Raw genomic sequence first — 20,629 nt, 5'->3', positions numbered from 1 at the left:
AACCACTTCAGTGAGGCTAAGGCCAGGGGCTGGTAACCAGTTCATTGAGGCTAAGGCCAGGGATGGGTAACCAGTTCAGTGAGGCTAAGGCCAGGGACAGGTAACCAGTGCAGTGAAGATAAGGCCAGGAACAGGTAACCAGTGCTGCAGTGAGGCTAGTGCCAGGGACAGTTAACCAGTGCAGTGGGGCTAAGGCCAGGGACTGGTAACCAGATAAGTGGCCAGGGACTGGTAACCAGTTCAGTGAGGCTAAGGCCAGGGGCTGGTAACCAGTTCAGTGAGGCTAAGGCCAGGGACGAGGTCAGTTATATGAAGGCCCGGATTTGAGAAAGGCAAAGTGCCGAAACACGTGTCATCCACAAAGGGCTACTAAAGCACAAAATAAAGATTTTGTCTGCACACCCCAAAAGACTACTGGAGCTTCTTTCTTTTGAGGAACCCCTGAAGATGTACTAATAATAGTGATATGATTTGGCGCAACTGAAGGTGTAAGCTCACCAAATTTCCCTGTAAATTGCATATGACGCAAATATTGTAATCCATGTTCATTGTAAAAGGAACCTTATCAGACACATGCATAAGAAACCCGCTGTGTTGAGAAAACATGAAGAGTCAAAGGTTCATCAACCTTTTGTTAATTCTTCAATCTATTTCACAGAAATCCACCCAGGGATGAGGTCCAATGTTATCAGGCCATCCCTGAGCCTCCAGAGCCCCTCTGCAAAGCGCCTACTCTCTGGGCCCAACCACACGTCCATGACCATTCTGGGCAAGCGAAACTACAGCCACCATAATGGCCTGGATGGTAAGTAAAGTCAGGACATTTAATGCTACAGTACTGATTTTCTGGTGCATTTGGTCCATTTGTTTGTAAAGGTCCGATGATTTGAGATGGGGAGATGCTCTGGTGCTTTATACCATGACAAACTGCACGTGTCATGGTGCAATAGTTTACTAATATGTCCAAGTGTTTTTAAAAATTTGCCTTGGTGCTAATACTGTGCACACTTTGCACTTGCACCCGTGCAACGTTTCTGTAACCTGGCTCCTGGTTTATAATCTTTGCTTTGCGACTTGGGCAAAATAAAATCTGACATTTTGAGCTAATTGCTTGACATCACTTTGTAACTCAAAATGCAAATATTTAAAATGTATGTTTGTAAGTATGTCGCAGTTGGATCTATAAATCGGTGTTTTCTTTTCCTTTAAAATCTCTAAGAAGACGTGGTCCCTCAAAACCAATGGCGCGCTTCTTGGAGCAGTCGGTAGATTTATAATGACGCATTTGTTTTTTCTCTGTGCTTTTGCTGTGCACTGTAGCTTCCGTCTGTACGTGGGGCTCGTGATTATGGCAGCGCGGACACCTTCCTTCTCACAGCTTCCCTGTGAACGTGCGATGGATTAATGGCTGTGAAATGCATGTGTGTGGCGCCTGCTCTCCCTGGGTGTTGTGTGGTAGATGTCAAACACGGCATGCTTCGCAGTCCTCCGGAGACCACAGACTGCAACAGCGCGCTCCAGGTCTGTGCTAATCCTGGGCATTTGTGTAAAGCGGTGACTCCATGGTGTCGCCGCATAATGGCTTTTGGCAACACGGCAAGGCATGCTAATTGGTATTGTTAGGCATTGCTCGGTGCCCGTGTTTGATCGAGTCTGCAAACCACCCTGCACTTATATTTTGATAAATAAGCATTCATATAAAAGATGCCTAGCAGCCTACATCCTGCGGTTCCTGATTCATAGTAAATAAGAGGGGGTGCAGCCACATGGGCACGGCCGAGCCAGAGCTGAATCAGTAGGTCTGGCTTGTTTCTAAGAGCCAAAAGCGTGCCAAGGCACCTAGGAATGGCTATAGTTAAGGCCGAGCCTTCCGTGCAAAATATGCCAATAATCTGACCCCCAAATGCCACAGTAATACCACCCCATACTAGTTAATGCTTCATGCCCAGGCTGGGGTGGAGCCAGCTGACCATTTTTGTGGGGTTTAGAGAAAAAATGATAAGGTCAGTGAAAATGAGAAGTGTCCATTAAGTACTCTCATTTAATACCATTCCACTCTTCCACGACACCTTAACACCGACATTTTGTTGTGCAACCGGAAGCTGCTTGTTCAGTAACCCAACTGCTGAGTGTAAAGAGAAATCAGTCTGTGCTAAAGCATGAGAGATACTATGAGGGAGAGTTGGGGCATCTTGAGGTGACTCTTCCTGGGGACTGTTTGCCATACCATTGTCAACATTTTGGATACCATAGCAGCACACCTTTCTCCAGGATCAATATGGCTGCATTTTATTCCTATCTGAAGCTGTCGCCCGCCTGGCCTTCTAACCTACTAACACAGCTCAATAGCCCTGTCATAGCTTTCCCTGGAAAAGGGAAAAAGCACCAAATATGCTACTTCTCAGGAAACTCACATGAATGCTCATCCCCACCCCCTCACTGCCCACCAGAGAAATCTTGATTTGCTATTAACATCGGTGAATGAGGGCGCCGGCGGGACACTTTGGTGTGCAGAGGACGCTTTGAGGGCAAATGGTGTTGAATGCACAAAAGCTGAGCTAACATAATGAAGAACTTGGATGCAACTAGATGAAATACAGCAATTGTGTTCTGATATAGGAAACAGCTTGTTACCCTGTCAAAACACCCTATGAAATTCTTGTATTGCCCTCGTGCTTCTGAGTTCGATTTGTCTAGGGGGCATTCAGTTGCTGATTTTCTCACGTCATTATACACAAAGGGTGGTGCGGGGGCTGGTTCTAACTATGCTCTGTTTCTGCAGAGTATCCTTGCCTAGGGCAGAGAAGTCTCCTGTGTTAATGGCAACAGTGCAACAATGCACACGTTTCTTAATATTAACCATTTTAATAGGACACATTTTTTCAACATCAGAAAAATAACATTTAGCCCACCCTGAGCGCGAACCCAGTAACTGCAGGGTAGGCACGGATATAAGCAACAGGCACCTAAAGCAGCGAGCTAGATTTCCTCAAGGGAACATGGACCATAGTGCTTTTTAATTACTCTGCTTGCTCTGTAGATTCGGTCCAAGGTTTGAGAGGGAAGGTGGAGAGTAGGGACTGTTGTGTTTTCTGGGACGCAGAGGGAGGACACAACACTGTAAGGATACGAGGAGACAGAGCAATGGGCAACCTTCTTTCTTCACACTGTCACAACTTAACTTTTCTCCCACACATCACTTCCCTTGCCTCCCCACTTGGCCCTCCCACTCATGTACAGTGTCTGGCTGGTACACAACCACTTCCCCCCTCTCAAATGCCTACATCTATATTTCCTCAACCCATCTGCAAGGTCTCTGTATCACTCTTCTATATCTTCCTTGCACCAAATGTTGTTCCGGATCTGGGATTCCCCTTTCTTCCTGGTCTTCTTCTCTCGGGGCTCTCACCTCCTCTGGTGATTCCACTAGGCATAACCTCTTTTTTCATCCTCAACTCTTGTGAAGTGTCAGAACTGGGGTGCATTCCTGGTCACTTCTCTATGTCCTGACGAGTTACTGATTATGGACCCATTTCTGGCTATCACTGTGGTGGTTTCTGGCAGATACCTCAAGTCAGTCTTCCACATCTGTTTCCGTTGCACAATTACCTCGTCTCCAATGTCAAGGTCTTTCTCTGCTGCTTTCCTCAGCTGATCGGTGTATTATTTTGTGGCCATCTCCTTTCTTGTGTCTCCTGCTCGGATCTCCTCATCGTTGTCATGTTGGAATAACCCGTAATAGGGCATACTTGTTCTCACTGGTCTTGCCATCATCAGTGCCGCTGGTGTCATTCATGAAGCCTCATGCCGGGTTGTGCGATACTGGCTCAGCAATTTGCATAGTGCCTGTTGCACAGACACGTGTTCTAGCTCAGCTTTTTGGGTTGTGTGTTTGATCGTTGCCATGAACCTCTCGGCCTTGCCATTGGCTTAGGGCCACAATGCTGTGGTTTTCTGGTGTTTGAACCCTAAATGGTCAGCCAGTCTGCTGAAATCATGGCTGCTGAACAGCGGGCCATTGTCTGACTTAATGACCATTGGAACAACCCAATTGCTGAACACTTTGTCGAGTGCCAGAGCAGTGCTTTTGAAGTTTAACTGTACACCTCTCGTAATGCAATTCTTGAATATTCATCAATTGAGACCAATATGTATATTCCTTCTTGCATAGGGCCAGAAAACTCAATTGCCATTGCGTGCCATATTTCTTTTGGTAGGTCCATTACTGCCATCAGCGTTGACTGTTGCCGTCAGTTGGCATGCTTCATATTGTCCAATGGTTGCCCGAACCACCTCATCAATATGTGGAAACCACACATACTGGCGAAGCAATTTCTTCATGCTGACCACACCTCGGTGTCCTTCATACGCTAGCTCAACCACAGTTTTTCTCAATCTTAGCACAATCACCAGCCATGCGCCCTGAAGGAGAAGTGAGTCCACTGAGATGGCCAGCTCTGCATGCAACGTTACTAGCCAGCATAGGTCATCTTTATTTATGTCAATTTGTCCTGCGATGTGGCACTGGAAGTTCTTCCACTGATCGTCTTTGGTGAGGGCGATTGCTGCTTGGATTGTGAGGACCACATGTCTGTTATTGATAGGGCTGGTGGGAGCACATTGTAAGCCACATAGTTAATTTACTCTTTTCCTGAATTCCCTGCCATGTGAATATAACCGGCAATTGGGTTTCTTGAAATGTAATCCACTAGATGAAGGTCTTTTCCTGGACGATGAATGATGGAGTAGTCATTCCTGGAGCAGCATTCCCCACCTTTTAATGCAAGGGGGAATGCACATGCTGGTATTTTCAAATAGCGAAAGAAGGGCCCAGTGTAACCAGTGTGAACTGTTTTCCCACTAGTAAGTGGTGTAAGTACTTGTATGGCCACACCGTTGCAAGGTTCCCCTTCTCTGGTTGTGAGTATGCCGCTTCGATGACCAACAGTGTTCCGCTAGCGTACACCACTATCATCTTTTCCTGAGAGTTGTCAAGATCAGCTTGTGCTAGGATGGCGCCCATCCTCACAGGACTGCCATCTACTGTAACTTCCATCTCTTTCTTCAAGTCCAAATAGGGTAGGTGGTGTGTCTCAGTCAGGGCATATTTGATGCCTTTGAATGCTCTCTGGCACTGGCACGTCCAATGAAATGTGACCACCTGTTTCAGGTGCTGAAAAAATGGTTCTGATGTATCTAGAACAGTAGCTGGCCATCCGAAGGAATGATCGCAGTTCAGCAATCTGCGATGGGACCTGGAGCTGTCGAATGGTTTGTACTTTGCTAGGATCAGGGATCATCCTTTTTCTGGAGACGATGTGTCCAAAGAACTCAAGCTGTTCTTGGTTTACCGTACATTTGTCCAGGCTGAGACAAGCCTACATCAATGACTGGCACGCCTTTAGCACAATTGAACAATTGTGGAAATGGATGTAGTATTCTTCTTATTGTCTCATGGAAGATTTCGGCCGCTGACGATATACCACAGTTAGGCATTTGTAGCGGTATAACACATTGTGCGTCACAAATATCATGATGGCTCAGGAGTTTGGATGGAGGAGGACCTCGTGGTATTGATTAAGGTTCACCTTGGTGAATTTGATTGCCCAGTTTAACCTTATGATGATGTCTCCATTTTTTGACCTGGATGGCATTCTCTCTCTATTCCTGCATTCGGAATTTGCATGTCAATGCAGTCTGATGCACCCCTTCTTCTTTAGGCACTATGACCACTGGCGATACCCATGGTGTTCGCATGTTGCTTGCTCAATGATTTGATCTTGAAGGAGACGTTGTGGTTCTTCAGTAACCTTGTGTTGGAGGTGGAACCCTCCTCGTCATGTGTGTTGGGGTACTGGAAGTATGGCTTCATTTATGTGCAGCTGGATTGGGGGGGGCCTTGAGAGCACCCAGGCTAGTCCCAGTCACTGGTCATGGGAATGTAGCTTAAATAATTTATTTTGTCAGTGGTTCGCCCGTGGACCAATTCACCTGCCTCCTCTCCATGTGGCAAACAATGGCAATGAGGCCAAGTCGTTTTGCAGTCTTAAAACACAGGCGGCAGTGACTGAATGTCGGTCTCTTGAGTATGTGCAATGTGGCCAACACTGCTAATCTGTGATTCTGGATGGTCTAGGAGAATCGTCCCACGCAGGGTAGTGGGTTGGTGGCACCCAACTAGAAAATGCGAGCTGATGATGGAGACTTTATGTGAGGGACATTTAGCTTGTTGAATTGCCTTTCGTCCATTATGTTTACAGTCGTCCCTATGTCGTTGATAAAGAGGACATCTTGCCTCTGTATGCTCAGTGTGATTTTCAAAGAGGTTTCTTCACCTGTGTCTTCCGTCGTCAGCCATACGTATTCATTGTGAGGTTCCTGAGGTGTTAGTCTCGCCCTTCTTCTTGTGGAGAGGGTATGGATGGTCTCCAGTGGTGATATAGCTCACCACCTGTCTTCTTGCATCGCTCGTTTCTGATTGTTGTGTGGGAAATAGGCATCCATTCTTACACACCGGCTAGTAATGACCCACCCGGCCGCAGTTGCTACATGTTTGTGTCAGGGCAGGACATGGGCATTTGTGTGGTAATGGGAAACCGCATCAATAGTATGTGTGGGCCGCTCTGTTCACTGGTATGCGTGGCTCCAAGCCAGTTTTGTATTTGGGCGGCGGTCTGTCAGCTGGTCGTGTGTTGTATGGTTTGGGAAGGTTGGTGGTCATCGCTGCTACAGCTGTTTTCAGGGCTTCTACCACTGCCACTTGCGAGTCTACACTCTTGTAAACTCGGGCCAGATCAAGAATTTCTGCAAACGGTCGAGGTTTTTTGAGCTGGTGCTTCCAGAATGTGGATGACGTGAACCCTTGTTATTCCCAGACCATATGGCTTCTTCATCAGAGAACGTGTCGAACTGGCAGCGGCTTACTTGTTTCTGTAATCTGAGGACATACTCGTCCCGGTTTCCTGTGATCTCTGGCTCCACTGTATGAATGTGAACCTTTCTTAATCTCTGTTGCAGTGGGCCACAAATGTGTTATTGAGGGAGGCTAGCTACTAGCGTAGCATACAAAGTTATCTCTGCTGGTTGGAAGGTTCTGAGCACTAGCCTAACTTCTTTCCATGCCAGGTTCATAAAAATGTGGGCCATGTCGGTGGCGGCTTTGTCCCAGACAGCATTGATAAAGTCATCAAAGTCCTTGAACCAGCTGGTCCACCTTGAGCCGCGACCAGAGGTGGGGGCTTATTCAAATGGGGATGGTATCCAGAAAAACACTGCTCTGTGTACTTGAGTAGCACCTTGGGGGTGCATGCCTTCTTCCTGCATTGTTCCTGTGTGGTGACTTGTATGTGAGTGTTACATGTGTTAGTAACCAGTGGAGTGTGTGAACTTTGCTTCTGCTGTGCTGCGTGGCACACCTGGTGGCTGTGTTGCTGTGACCTGGTTGGGCCTGGTAGGGTGGCTGGATGGTGGGCCTGCTATGGCATACCTGGATGTGTGTGCACAGCTGTTACTTGTCCGAGGAGGCCCTGCGGAACAAATCCTGATGAGAGGGCTTGTTGAGCAACGAGCTGTCGCCCTTATGCCCAGGCTGTGAGCACGGGTTATGGGGGTGTGGTGGAGAAGAACAGCGTCCTCTGGAAGGCTGGCAGAATAACGGGCCATCACTTAAGTGCCCAGACTGTGGTACAGACTACAATGGCCTGGGAGCAGTCCGATAGTGGATGGTGGCTTGTGAGCCCGGATGCGGGAACAACAAGGGGAATGGCATCTTCTGGAAGCCCAGCAGAGTAATGGGCCACAACTTGTGTTTTCAGACTATGGCACGGATGATGGAGGCCTGGGAGCAGTGCGGTAGTGGGCGTTCGCTTGTGTACCACGGTCGCTGCTGCTGCAAGTGGTAGGCCGGATCTTGTTTATGGGGAAAAGGCCTGGATGTAGGCTCAGAGCTGTTGGCCCCCAGAAGTCAACAGTAATGTCGAGTGATCAGTGGAGACCCTGCAACGGTGTAGGAGCACGTGGAGCATCTCCCTTACCATCTCCCTTATAGTCTCCAAGATGTGCTTCCTGGGAAGCGGAGGTAGGACACAACACGGTAAGGGTATGAGGAGATAGAGATGGGCAACCTTCTTCTTTATTCATACTCTTACAACTGAGCTTTTCTCCCACACGTCACTTCCATTGTCTCCCCTCAGCTCCACCCATGTGGCCCTCCCACTCATGTACGGTGTCCGGCAGGATACAACAGTGACCACCCACAAGGAGGCAGTCCTGGCTATTTTGGTGTATCCAGCCCTTTGGGCAAATGCCTGAACTGATTCATAGCCAGTCCGCCCCTGTGTGTTAGCCATACAGCTAGAGGAAGTCAAGGGGTACTGGGGCATGCCTCATGTAGAAAATGACAATGAAGCCCACACACCCCTGTCCATATCCAACACCAATACTAAACACAGACCCTTTTTCATTGAGAACAGGTCTCCGTTGTTTTTTCGGACAGGCAATCGGGACTCAGTGTTGGCCTGGGGTTTGAGCATGTACTGGCACAAATCAGAGGTCGATCTAGAGCAGGCATTTGACCCAAACTGGCCCAAGTCACTCCTGGCTTTCCTAGCACTATTTTAAACATCAATGTGCTGTTGAAAAGAACACCGAGTGCACGGTAAACAGCTTCACATGGGTGAATTATGTGAGTAAAGCAGTCATGTGTCCCATACTCCGGCTCCTCTGCAATGTGTGGCATCACAGCCACACGGACTGCATTTTCACTATAAACACTGAAGAGCTAGACCCGGTTTTTGTTTTTCATGTGTCTTTTGTTGAGGTAACAGCCCTCTCTTTGTGTCCTCAGTAGCCCGGAAGCTTTTGTCGCGCAATTAAATTGCAAAATGAAGTTGCCTTTGGGGAGGTTTTGAGGGTAGAGGGCGATGTAAAAACCTTCGTTTTTTAAGGAAAGTTGTTGAGTGGAGTTGGGAAAGAAGATTCTGGGTCAGTTGGTTGACAAACACATTAAGCTCTAAATGGAAGACCTTTGACTCGCGTACCTATATATTTGGTTCAGACAAACAATGTTATAGGGCCTGGTTTGTACTGCGTCAGACCTAGAACTAGAACACATTGCCAGAACTTTATACTTTGTTGAGTGGCTATGGGCGTGGTCCCGCTATTGCAAAGGCCCTGGCAGTGCTGGCGCAGTCGCTCCAGATGTATGCACACTGTACAGAATTGACTTAAAGCCACCGAAATCTGGTGTCAAACGAGAGGGTTTAGTGAACAGTGCCATATAATGTTAAAACTTGGACACTGGGATTCAGATAATTAGTTTATCACATTTTCAACAGAGGTGAATAGAAATTGGACACAACAAGTAGAATCATTTGAAATATCTTTTTGTGATTTAAAAGCTTTTTATTATTGTTTCTTTGACTGCACTCTCTATTTTTGATGATTTAAGAAAGAAAAGAAAACTTTGATTAAAAATAAAACAATGCAAAATAACCTGCTATAAGGCAGTGTCCAATTTGTGATCCATCTATAACATATATATATATATATATATATACACACAAAGGCGTCAGCAATTCGATCTCAACCACAAAACTCCGTGTTTGTTAGCACACGCCTCCCTTCGAAATATGGCAGTGTCTGTGCTTACTGATAGCTAGTTGGGGGGGTGGGGCCAGGGGCCCACAAGCAATATTTTTACTCAAGGGTTTCTCATTATAAAAAAGATTGAATACCACTTCTCCACGCAAACCCAGTCCACTACACTGTGTACAGCAGGGAACACTGCCTCCTCTCTTTTAACATGTTGGGTGTGCACAGAGCAGCGACATGGCGGGTCTTCCTCAGCGACAGCACTGCCACCTCTCGTCACTTCTTCCTCTCTCGGCACAAATGATTTTGTGTTTCTCCTTGGTGCACCACAGCATGCAGGTCCCAGCACAAGGTTGTCCTTTGCTGGCAAGCATGGTTCGATGAAGGCCACCTCACAAGCCAGCTCCAGGACTCCTCATCAGTGCTGCTTCCCTGATGAAAACAATGGCCATCTTGGGTAAGGCAGTACCACGCCGTCCAGGGGATAGTGTAGCTGACACTCCTCCAAGGTCTGTCTCCAAAACTCCAGGACTTTATGCCGGATTGCTTGTCCATGGCCATTGGACAATAAATACATTTCTGCAGGTGCTTCAGGAGCAGGGATGCCTTGTGTCTTGACAATTCAGCCACAACCCCACCTTCCCCCTTTTTAAATGTCTGTTGCTTGTCTATAAGTCCCTGCATGGATTGCTGCCCCTTACCTAGCAAACATTATTTCTCACTCCACTTGCCGGTGGACCCTTTGATCTTCTTCACTCCCCAAATGTTCTGTTCCACAACTCCATTCCCTCTGCGTGCCCCTTCCACTGGAACACCCCTCCCTATCATGTCAAAAACTGTGATTATTCACTCATATAAGTCTTCTCTCAAGCTCCACCTTCTCCTCCCTCACTGTCTTGAATCTCACACAAATTCTATATAACCTGTCAACACCTGTTTGACATGTCACCAGTATCTGTTTAACAGAGAATAGTCTGCCATTCAGCCGCAAAGTTGTCTTTTTTTGCTGCAAACTGTACAGCACGCTTTAAAGGAGCTCTGGGGAGCTGCAGGCCGAGCTTTCAGATCCGGCTGCAGGCCATCCTTCTGGCAAAATGTGCTGTCATTGGAAGGAAATATCTAAATAAGTTCTTATTTTTGAGAATTGTTTAGGTTGAAGTATATATCCGCATTGAGTTGGGACTCATTTCCCGTTAAGGCAGAGTATCCTTTGTTTACGGTGTGTGCTGCTTGCATTTAAGAGAATTCATTTAAACATACTCATGTCAACGGGCCCCAGAACAATAGCTTATGTACAATGCGTTTGGACAATGTTTGCTCACAATCAGACTAAGAAATGTTTTTTTTTAAACTTTTGTCTGTGTACCGTCTATCCCCTTTTGGCCTTATGAATGCTTATGCATTCTTTGTTTAGCAAAGGGTCAAAACTTGATGAATGTCATTTTTCAAAATGTTTTAAAATAATAGCATAGATTTATGATATCTGAAATCACCAAACATACTGAAAAGTGTTGATAAAATACACTCAAAAGTGCATGCTTCCTCCTGGTGCCATAATCCAACACCGTGGGGCTCATTAAGAGTTTGGCGGTGTTTCAATGGTAAATGGGTCTGGCGGTATTAGTGGTGACGTAAGTCTCCATTTAATTGGAGTCCATTGGACTCTATGGGGGATTTTGGCGGAATTTCGTGTAAAGGGGCAGATTTACTTCCAGTTCATAGCTGGAGGCGATTCCTCCAACGTACTACCAAACTCATAGTTGGGCTGTGCGGTAATGTGGCAGTGTACGGTATTACTGCAGTATTTCACCACACCACCCAACGTATGAGGCCGTGTATTGCAATTTTCACGGTGTAGTCTCAGTATAGTACTGCACAACTATTACTGTTTGATTTTATTTTTTGCTAACATCTGTCTACGCCCCAAGACTCTGGAACCTCCTCCCTATCAACATTAGGCTCGCCACTTCGATTCTACACTTCAGAACCTCCTCCCTATCAACATTAGGCCCGCCACTTTGATTCTACACTTCAGAACCTCCTCCCTATCAACATTAGGCTTGCCACTTCGATTCTACACTTCAGAACCTCCTCCCTATCAACATTAGGCTCGCCACTTCGATTCTACACTTCAGAACCTCCTCCCTATCAACATTAGGCTCGCCACTTCGATTCTACAGTTCAGGAAAGAACACAAGTACCTCCATTCTTCAACGACTGGATCCTCCCTCTCAGCTAGGTCCATACACCATCCACTTCCCATGATACCTGAGACTTGGTGAACTGATGCCCACTGTTTCCTCCCGTGGTTACTTGTAGACCCAATGCTGACAATTCCCTTCCCTCCCCTGTTGCTAGATCCCCACTCTCTTGTTTCCTGCTCCCTAACCTTGTTATTCCCCCTATGTTTGTAAAGCGCTCCGTTGCTTTCCGAAGCCAGGTCCTTCAGTAAATATCCTAATAATAATATTAGAATTTATCCTGAGGATGGATTCCATGTAACTTGTGATAACCTGGGTATCACCGATCAGGCCCCGGCTTGGCTGACCTCCTTCCTCCCCGACCGACCTTCCCAGTTCCAACTTGGGTCCTTCCTCTCCTCTATCTCTACCTGTGGGGGTCTAACCTCACTCCCTGGCTGTTCAACCAATACCTGGCACTTCTTGGCCATCGCATTGCCCCAACTTTCAGTGCTATGCGGATGACACTCAGCACATGTTCAGGCTCCCTTCAGTCACCTCCTCTTCACTCATCTCTGACTGTCCACCATCCAGGAGTGGTGTGCCGCCAATGATCTCTGCTTTAATGCCAGTAAGACTGAGATTCTCCTCATCGGCACACCTGCTCCCTCTTTTCCTGTCACTCTTTGGCCAGCCTCTTTTGGCCCTCTTCCTGCTCCCACCTGTGAGGTTAAAAACCTTGGTATCATCTTAGACTCCACACTTTCCTTCTCTCCTCACATCTCTGATATCTCTAAAAAGTCACACTACCAGCTGCACCTCCTCAGAGGTATTCTTCCTTTCCTCTCCTTCCCCCAGAGGCTCACCGTCTCCAGAGCCCTGGTTCTCTCTAGGCTGGACTACTGCAACAGCCTCTTTCTAAATCTGCCTGCCTCTACTCTCCGCCCTCTGCAATTCATCCAGAACACGACTGCAAGCCCAGGGATTGTATCTCTCCAGGACTGAAATCTCTGCATTGGCTCCCAGTGGCGGTGAGGATTAAGTTCAAAACCCTCTGCATTGTCCACAAGGCCTTCTGGGGCCTGGGACCTCAATACCTTCAACTCTCTCTTCCTAAATATCTTCCTTCTCGGGCTCTTTGCTCATCCGCCTCCAACTCCCTCAGGGTTAGTTGCTTCTCCAAGCAGCGAGTTGGTAGTAGATCTCTTTTTTTCTGCTGGGGCCTCCCTCTGGAACAGCCTCCTGCTTCTCCGAAACTTGAGGTGGACCATCTCCGGTTCCGGAAGCACCTCAAGACCTTCCTCTTGGCTTCTGCTTTATCTCCTCCTCTCCCCTGCTGATCTCCTGGCTTGATCTGATCCTGCACTGGTTACCTGGCTACCCTTTGATCTCAGACCCAGCCCCCCCAACCCCTGACAGTTGCACACTTACACTGCCCCCCTGGTCACCCTTGCACTCAGGGACTGTTTCTGTATCCCTACAGCCCCTAATAGAACTTGACACATGATGTCTGCACTTACCCTTGCACTTGCCACCAGCTGGCTGCACTTTTATTTATTGTCTCTATGTATTCTACTGTTATGCTATGTACTGCACTGTCCCCTTCCTCCTGCACTTTTCCCCTTCACCCCTCCCCTGCACTTGCGCGATCTCAATGTCACCTGGCCTAGTAGGATTGTTGTCTCTGTCTTCCCTCTGTTTCCCCTCCCTTGCCTCGTCGCGCCTTGAAACACTTGTTTATAGGCGCGATATAAATGCCATATCATAACTTTAGTTTTTTTTGGCACCCCATTGAGAAACCTTTTCTCAGTATGTTAGCTAAAGAAAGATACGTTTTAAAGGTTGCCTCTAAATAGCAAATACTTTCTAGGTTATTTACCTTGCACACTCTATGCTGCGTCTACTGACCAGCCTTCCCTGGGCATCCTAATAGAAAGATGTCATGAATGCTGTGACTGCTGTTCAAGGTGGCAGTCTACTGCCCTAGAAACTAGCCCGGAGCCAGGACTAATGAACCTCGAACCCAAATATCTGGTATATCATCTGAGCTACATTTGTAGAACATTGAAATTAATATCCCACCTAGCACTTTCCTCGAAAACCTTTTAGCTCGCTAACATGTTTATTCTAAGCAAAACTGTTTTAAAGAATGCAGGATCTGATTTTCAGGCAGGTTTGAGAAACTCAGAGCATCTGATGTCACTTGAATGGCACAAGATGGACATGGCTTGCCTCTCTGCTCCCTCGTGGTTGCCTCTAGAAAGTCAGCCGCCCTTTAACAGCCTTAAAGGAACACAGGTTTACAACAAATCTAGGCCTGGTATTGAAAATTGACATTTTAGCAACAAGTGCGAGAACAGTAATACCGATTTCAGTTTATAGATGAAGGCAAGCAATGGCTATGTGTCTCTCTTTTCAATTTGTAGTGACATTTTCTTTTACATTTTTAAGAAGTATTACAGTATGATCTTTGGCATAAGATAGTTAGATGTTCATGATACCGATTTTTGTGCCTGAGATTTTGTGGTTTTACGATAAGTCAAAATGTGGTCATGGCAAGGGTATAAATTAACTCTTTTGACTTTATTAAACATGTATATTCTGGAGTCACGGCCAGAGATCAACAGATGACTCCAAGCTAAATTCTCTGGTTCAAGCTTTTCTCTTATAACAAACCGAAACTAAGGCCCTAGGCTTAACTGAGGTCACATAGTGGGAATTCAATAAAACGTAAATAATTTAGGCTTCTGTTCAACGCCTGATTCTCAGTCCGCTCTCTCTCTTAGTCTCTGCCTTCCTAGTAGAATAAAAGTGACTGGCTATTTTGAGGTTTTTAAGAAAAACCCCTCACTGCTGTCTGTTCAAGCTGCTTACTTGGCTTTTGTAGATGTGTTCAGGGTGTCTTACTTCTCAAGCAAAACTGGCAGTGCTGTTAAGGAGTTCAATCAGGCTATACACTCTGCTCTCGGCCTAGTGTACAGCGCAATGGAAAAACTTATTTGATATATAGATTGAATTATTTGAAAGATGCACCACTCGTATCATACCCCTTACTTAAAAATACCCCGGGTCACGCTGGACCAGGAATCAGGCTGGTTTGTAAAAGTTATTATTTATTTATTTATTTAAGATCAAAATCACAATATATATATTTTAATAGGTAACAACAGTCACCAATGGGGTGACAGAACACTGAATAATATCTTTAATACACTAGAAATAAGTAATGAGCAAAACAAATGCAGCACAGAAAATAATAATTTTGTGTTGGTTTCAGATCAGATAGCACTATGGTTAGAAATTCCCCCTGCAACAACCCTCAACTCCCAATAGGCAATGCAAAGAGATGGAAGGACAGAGCAGGTATTCAGGAATAGTACAGATCAAACAATGTCTCACTTCCCTCTTCCTCCCTTACACAGAAAGAGAAAAACGAAGTGGGCTTTTAAAGTGGCTGAGCAAGAACTCTAAATGTGTGGAAAAATGCTTAAATTATTCTAAATTCCTACGGGAGCCGCTTTGAACAATTGCACACAAGCATAAACAAAGATTTAGTCAGCGGAAAACATTTGCAATCATAAAATCCAAGTTGGAAACAAATGGAAGCTATTTCACACGTGTAAAGATTTCTCAAAATGAAAATTCGCGGCAAACTTCTGTGTGCGATATTCACAATAACGGGAGAATCGCACTGTTTTGGGTTCTATGGATAGCTATGGATGTTAGGCACAAGTAGGAGTTGAAATTTCGTTTCTATCTCAATAATTGAGGGAGTTGTAGAGGTTTTAGTAAAGGTTATTTTTTGTGAGATAGGCACGAGAATGGAAAGAGGCTTCAGTTTTAAAATCAGAAAAATATTGACTATGGACTAAAGCATCCAAGGTAAGCCACCAGGACGGCACAACGTAAGAGTCAGGAGTGATTCGCGACTCAATCCTGGTTCCTCGCTGTCCACCCTGGAGCACTAGGCTGGTCACTCGAATGAAATTAATAGATCAAAGTTGAAAAAATGACTAGGAAAAGGATGATTTTACAGATAGACAGAATAAGATTTCACTACGGATTTAAACAATATTACTGATTATGGAAGTAAGGATAGATCAGAGGTTAGGAGGGGAAAAGATAATGCATGGGAATCAACAGTTTCTAGCTTCCTGTTAATACTCACAAAACAATGGATTTAAGATTCTGGACCGTCAGGATTCTGGGCGTCAGGATTCTGGACCATTGAATCGGATCTATTAGGGACTGACAGCTGGGTACATCGGATTGGACAGGGTCAGCAAGGCGCTCTGGTCACAGCACGGCACAGCACAGCACGGGATCTGCCCTTCTTAGTTCTGAGGATATTTCAATTCAGCAGGCCCTATTTTATGTAGCATCCTTTCATCAAAATCTCGCAGCTGTAGGATCTTGTTTTAACTTTCTACAGAATTTTGCCCTTTTCACTATGAACAAAGTTTCCAATTTTTATGGAACTTTCCACAATTGTGTGTGTTTAACATGGGAGTGTATAAAGTTTCACCATTCTAGCAGAAATACAGACCCAATAAACCCACATTTCTTGCCATTCCTTTCCCGAATAAGCTACACGGTTGTACTTAGTTAAAGTCAAAGGTAGTGCTAAAAATCAGGTTAATTAATCTGCCATTTTCAGATTTTGCACCCCTTTTGATAATAAATTATACACCTTTTTTAAAATGTCCATTACATATCCTGTTAACACCAAATGGTCAGTAATTGTCACTCCTTGAAGCCTGTGGTGGGCTCCTCCTTTGGAATTTGCTTCTGTCAGCCAGGAGTTTCCTGGGCTGCAGCAGTTTTATGGCCTTTCACACCTTCATTATCCTGGGTTGGAAGATGCCCATTGTTCCTTAGCTTTCTATAGACAAAAGTCTGGGCTGACCAGCAATTAACACCTCCCCGTGAGTTTCTGATGAGAGGGAAGCCCTCCTTCTAGGAGAGAAACCTGCTTTTCCAGTTCTTTTAGCCCCAGCCAGGCTAATTATCTTTTAAATCCAGCAAAACCAACTTTGTTGCATCAAACATAAGTACATTATTTTCTTAGCCTTAAAATCTGTGGGATCAAAACACAACTAAGATCTGTATTCCTTTTTGGCAACAATCCTTTTTCTGTTTGCTAATCCAGCAGGCTTCATCAGTAACGTCTTCTGACAGCTGTCATTCAGGCGGCCCAAGGTACTGCATCCAGAATTTGGCATAGAGGCTGTCAGTTTTCAGACTTTGTATGTTTCACAATGCTTCATTTGATATGTGAATTTTAGCACCAGGCAAGATTGTGAATGTAGAAGAGTGTTGTGTTATAGGCATTTTGGAGTTTTTAGCAACAAAGCACATGACATTTGCAGGCACATTTTGAGGTTTCATTTGCAAAGTGCTGCTTCTCTGTCTGCACTCTGTTTGCTGGTCATGAGACCAACTGGTACATTTCTGCAGGGTGTTCTCTATTCCACCGCACATGCACCATGGGTGGCAGGTTGTGCAGCCCTCTTTTTGTGTGCTGAAGCACACAGTTTTGGTAGGTTTTGTAGGTTTTTGGCACGCACAAGGGTTTTGCCTGTTTCTTTCCCCATAATTGGCAGGGCGATGCCGCGTAGCATAATGGAGTGGGTCAATACATCCCACAGAGCCCCCCTTCCAACTTGTTTTTGACCGCCCATCAAGGGGAAGTTGGGAGATTGGGATGTTCTTTTCTTTTGTCCCTGTGGAGAAAGTCAGCTGCTTCTCCCGTCAGTACTGGAGGCTGTCAAGTGACTTCAATTCAGCAATCCCACTAAGTCAGTGCCTTGTCTGGGATTGCTCAAGGGAAGCCCTTATTTATATATTTTCATGACAAGTTATAATCTGGATGAGGAACCCTTGCATAACGCCCCTCTCTTAGAATCCCCCTGGCCACACTGAGCCAAGAAGTAGGTTTGTTTTGCAAATGAAAAAGGTTTATTTGAAAAATTAAACAATAGATATATATCACACTTTTATAATAAATTAATATTTGATATCACACTTAGACATATGACAGTGATCAACCATGGATGATGTTATACCAGCACACTGGTTTAATTACTTAGGAGTAGTATAGAGGATAAGGTAGCTGAGAATGCTTTATGGTTTCAAGAAGATGCAAAGATGAATAAAAGGCAGTACAGAAATAAACTTGATATGATTTCAGCAAAAGATAAGATGATCACTTTTTCTCTGACAATTCACTCCCCCCTATGCAATGTAAGGTATGGAAGAAACACACACTGTCTTCAGGAATATAATCATAGTACAATACAAATTCAGTTTCCCCCTTAGCAAGCTTATAGCACCAGGGATGATTTTGAAACACAGACAAAAGACTTTCAGGTGATTTGCAAGGGAGTGAAATATGCTAAAATTGATTTTAATTCCCTCTAGAGGTTCAGGGTGAGTGAGAGATACTTCAAATCAGTTCAGGTCCACACTAACAATGATTAATGAGGGATTATCAGGTTGAAAACGGATTTCAGTAATGGAAGCAAAGGACAGATCTTTCAACACGTGGTTGAAATGAAGCAAAATATCAAATCGCGGCGCTTTTTTTTGAGTGCGTCAAGCACAATTACGGAGGCGCTATAAGGAGTAGCAAGTCGGTTTAGAGCTTGTTGGAAAGCTAGGAATCTTAGCTTTACAATAAAATACATTTCGTTCCTAGGATGCACGGTTCCAAAGATTTTGTAAAGGTAGTTTTTCAGAAATGAAATTACAGTTTTGAAATGACAGATGCGCTTTGAAAGGTTTGAATCAACAGGAGGAACACACAATTTCTTATGATGCAGTTCTAAACAGGTTCAAATGTTTTGAATCAGATTATTTTAAGCTAAGAGATGGGTTCTGCACAGTTCTAGCTGGGTACTCACACTATAAATTTGAAAGGAATGGCCTCGTCACAGATCTGGTCAACAAGTTTAGCTGCGGTTCTCTCTGCTCGGCGGGTCAATCAGGCACCGGTTCTGTTCACAGCGGTCTGGGTCTCTGGTTCTGCTGGTCTGGATCAAGTGGATTCTGGATACCGCACTGCTTTCTGGGTACTGGTTCTGTTCTGGATACACAGGACTCTTAGCAAGCAGCAAACCGCACAGCCCGGCGGTTGAATAGTTTGCAAAAGATGTGGGGGCCTGCTGAAGAGTTCAGCTCTTTGGAGTTTTTGTTCTGGAGTTAGTCTGGATCTCTGGAGTTCTGGCCTCTGGAGTTCTCCATCAGCATGCTGCGCAGGAATTCAGTTGAAGGTTGGAAAATTAATGTCCCTACCTGGATTTCAGTTGTCCTTTTTATGTCTTTTGAAAATGGGTGTGGATGCTAACTTTCTATGCCCAACCCACTCATGATTTGATAGGTCAAGGATTTCTCTTTGACCTGATTTGAGAAGGGAGCAGTGAGTCATCCTATGTCATCAGGTGTCATGTTTATGGCTCCAAAGAAAGAACACTCCCCTTTGCTTTTACCTTAGAAAATCATTTTATAACTAAACATATTTCCCAAATACACAAGTGGTTGACATTACATCTACATATCATATATTACTTCGGGTAGGTCTCTGTTCCAACTCTGATGTTTCTAAGAGCCAGGGTTCAAAAATGGCAACTTATTTTCGTTTTTAGTTGGTTTACCAATATTGGATTTTTACAAAACATTACACAGATGTACACCGCCTTTCTACACATATTCCAGTAAATTTTCATTTTTCTAGCGTGAACCCCGTGTCTGCAATCTCCATAATTGATGGGGTTTTGCCTCAGAACATGGTACAGAGTCCTAACACCTCTTAAAAGGTGCACAGAAAAATCACAAGAATAATGATATTAATTATATAATTTTGACAAGTCCGTACTATGAATTATCCATCTTTTTAAAATTATGCTCTGGCCCAGAGGGGTGTGGTTTCCCAAAGCACATGGTGGAATTTCTGGTTTGTCCACTTCCTCCAGCTCAGGTTGCTCACAAAGGCACTGCTCCTCCCAGTTTCTCCCAAGAGGAAGCTATTTTACGACCCCCCTGAATTACCATTTGCCTGAGCCAAGGAAGGCTCATTGTTCAGTTTCCTGCAGTCCCCAGCTGCTCCTCCCCTAATCCAATCAGAGAGGTGTCATCTCCCTTTGGTGAGGGCAGGAGAATGCAGGCCAGGCCTGGGAACATTTGTTGAGCAAGTTTCAACTCCCGTCGGGGGTAGTTGTCAGGCAGAATTCAATCTCTTTAAGCCAGGCTTCAGCTAAATGTCACTTTTGTTCCCAGTTTTTCTTCATCCAAATCAACTTACAATTTTTACACATGCAGCTAGAACGCTGATTCTAAGTTCAAAACTATGACATTTAAACAGTTGCAACCTATGTGACACTCAAAGTAGGTCACTCATTTATTTTAAACATTTCGATTTTAGTGGCTTTAAGTCCAATTTCACTTCAGCTGCTGACATCCACAGCTCAGCCAGTTTTGTTATAAACATTGTTTTGGGCTCTTCATCTTTCCAGATTTTGTATGCACACAAGAATATATTCTGCCAAATGTCTGCTGGTGTTCAGTAAGATTTTTGAATATCTTGCAATGTTTAAAATAGGCATTTTTAGCTTGCATTTCAGAGAAACAAAGGTGATTTCAAAGCGCTTTCTGAGCTAACAGGCACTGCTGTTTTTTCCTTTGGCACCACGTTTCACTCATGGCGCTTCTGGCCCACCACGCTCGCACTGGTGGGTGGCAGGTTAGGCGACCATTTAGGTGTGCACAAAAACTGCACGGTTTTCCTGGATTCTGGCGCAATGTGGGCTTTTTCGGCCATCTTGGATTTTCTGAGCCCATAGCCCCAAATGTTGCAGCATAAT

General features: G+C 45.0%; 1 protein-coding gene across 4 annotated transcripts in view; it reads left to right on the top strand.

Annotated features, from left to right (window-relative positions):
• MTA3 (metastasis associated 1 family member 3) overlaps window positions 1-20,629 on the top strand; it is a 1,736,304-nt gene that overhangs the window by 1,359,963 nt on the left and 355,712 nt on the right. For all 4 annotated transcript variants that reach the window (XM_069608476.1, XM_069608475.1, XM_069608474.1 and 1 more), the window contains one exon: window positions 659-805. In XM_069608476.1, coding sequence (XP_069464577.1) covers window positions 659-805 — 147 coding nt within the window. The remainder of the gene's footprint in view (window positions 1-658; window positions 806-20,629) is intronic.

This window comes from Ambystoma mexicanum, chromosome 4q (genome assembly GCF_040938575.1).
Source record: "Ambystoma mexicanum isolate Mex_15411 chromosome 4q, UKY_AmexF1_1, whole genome shotgun sequence".
Classification (NCBI taxonomy): domain Eukaryota; kingdom Metazoa; phylum Chordata; class Amphibia; order Caudata; family Ambystomatidae; genus Ambystoma; species Ambystoma mexicanum.
Note: the sequence above shows the minus strand (reverse complement) of the source record. Positions and strands in the feature narration are given on the sequence as shown.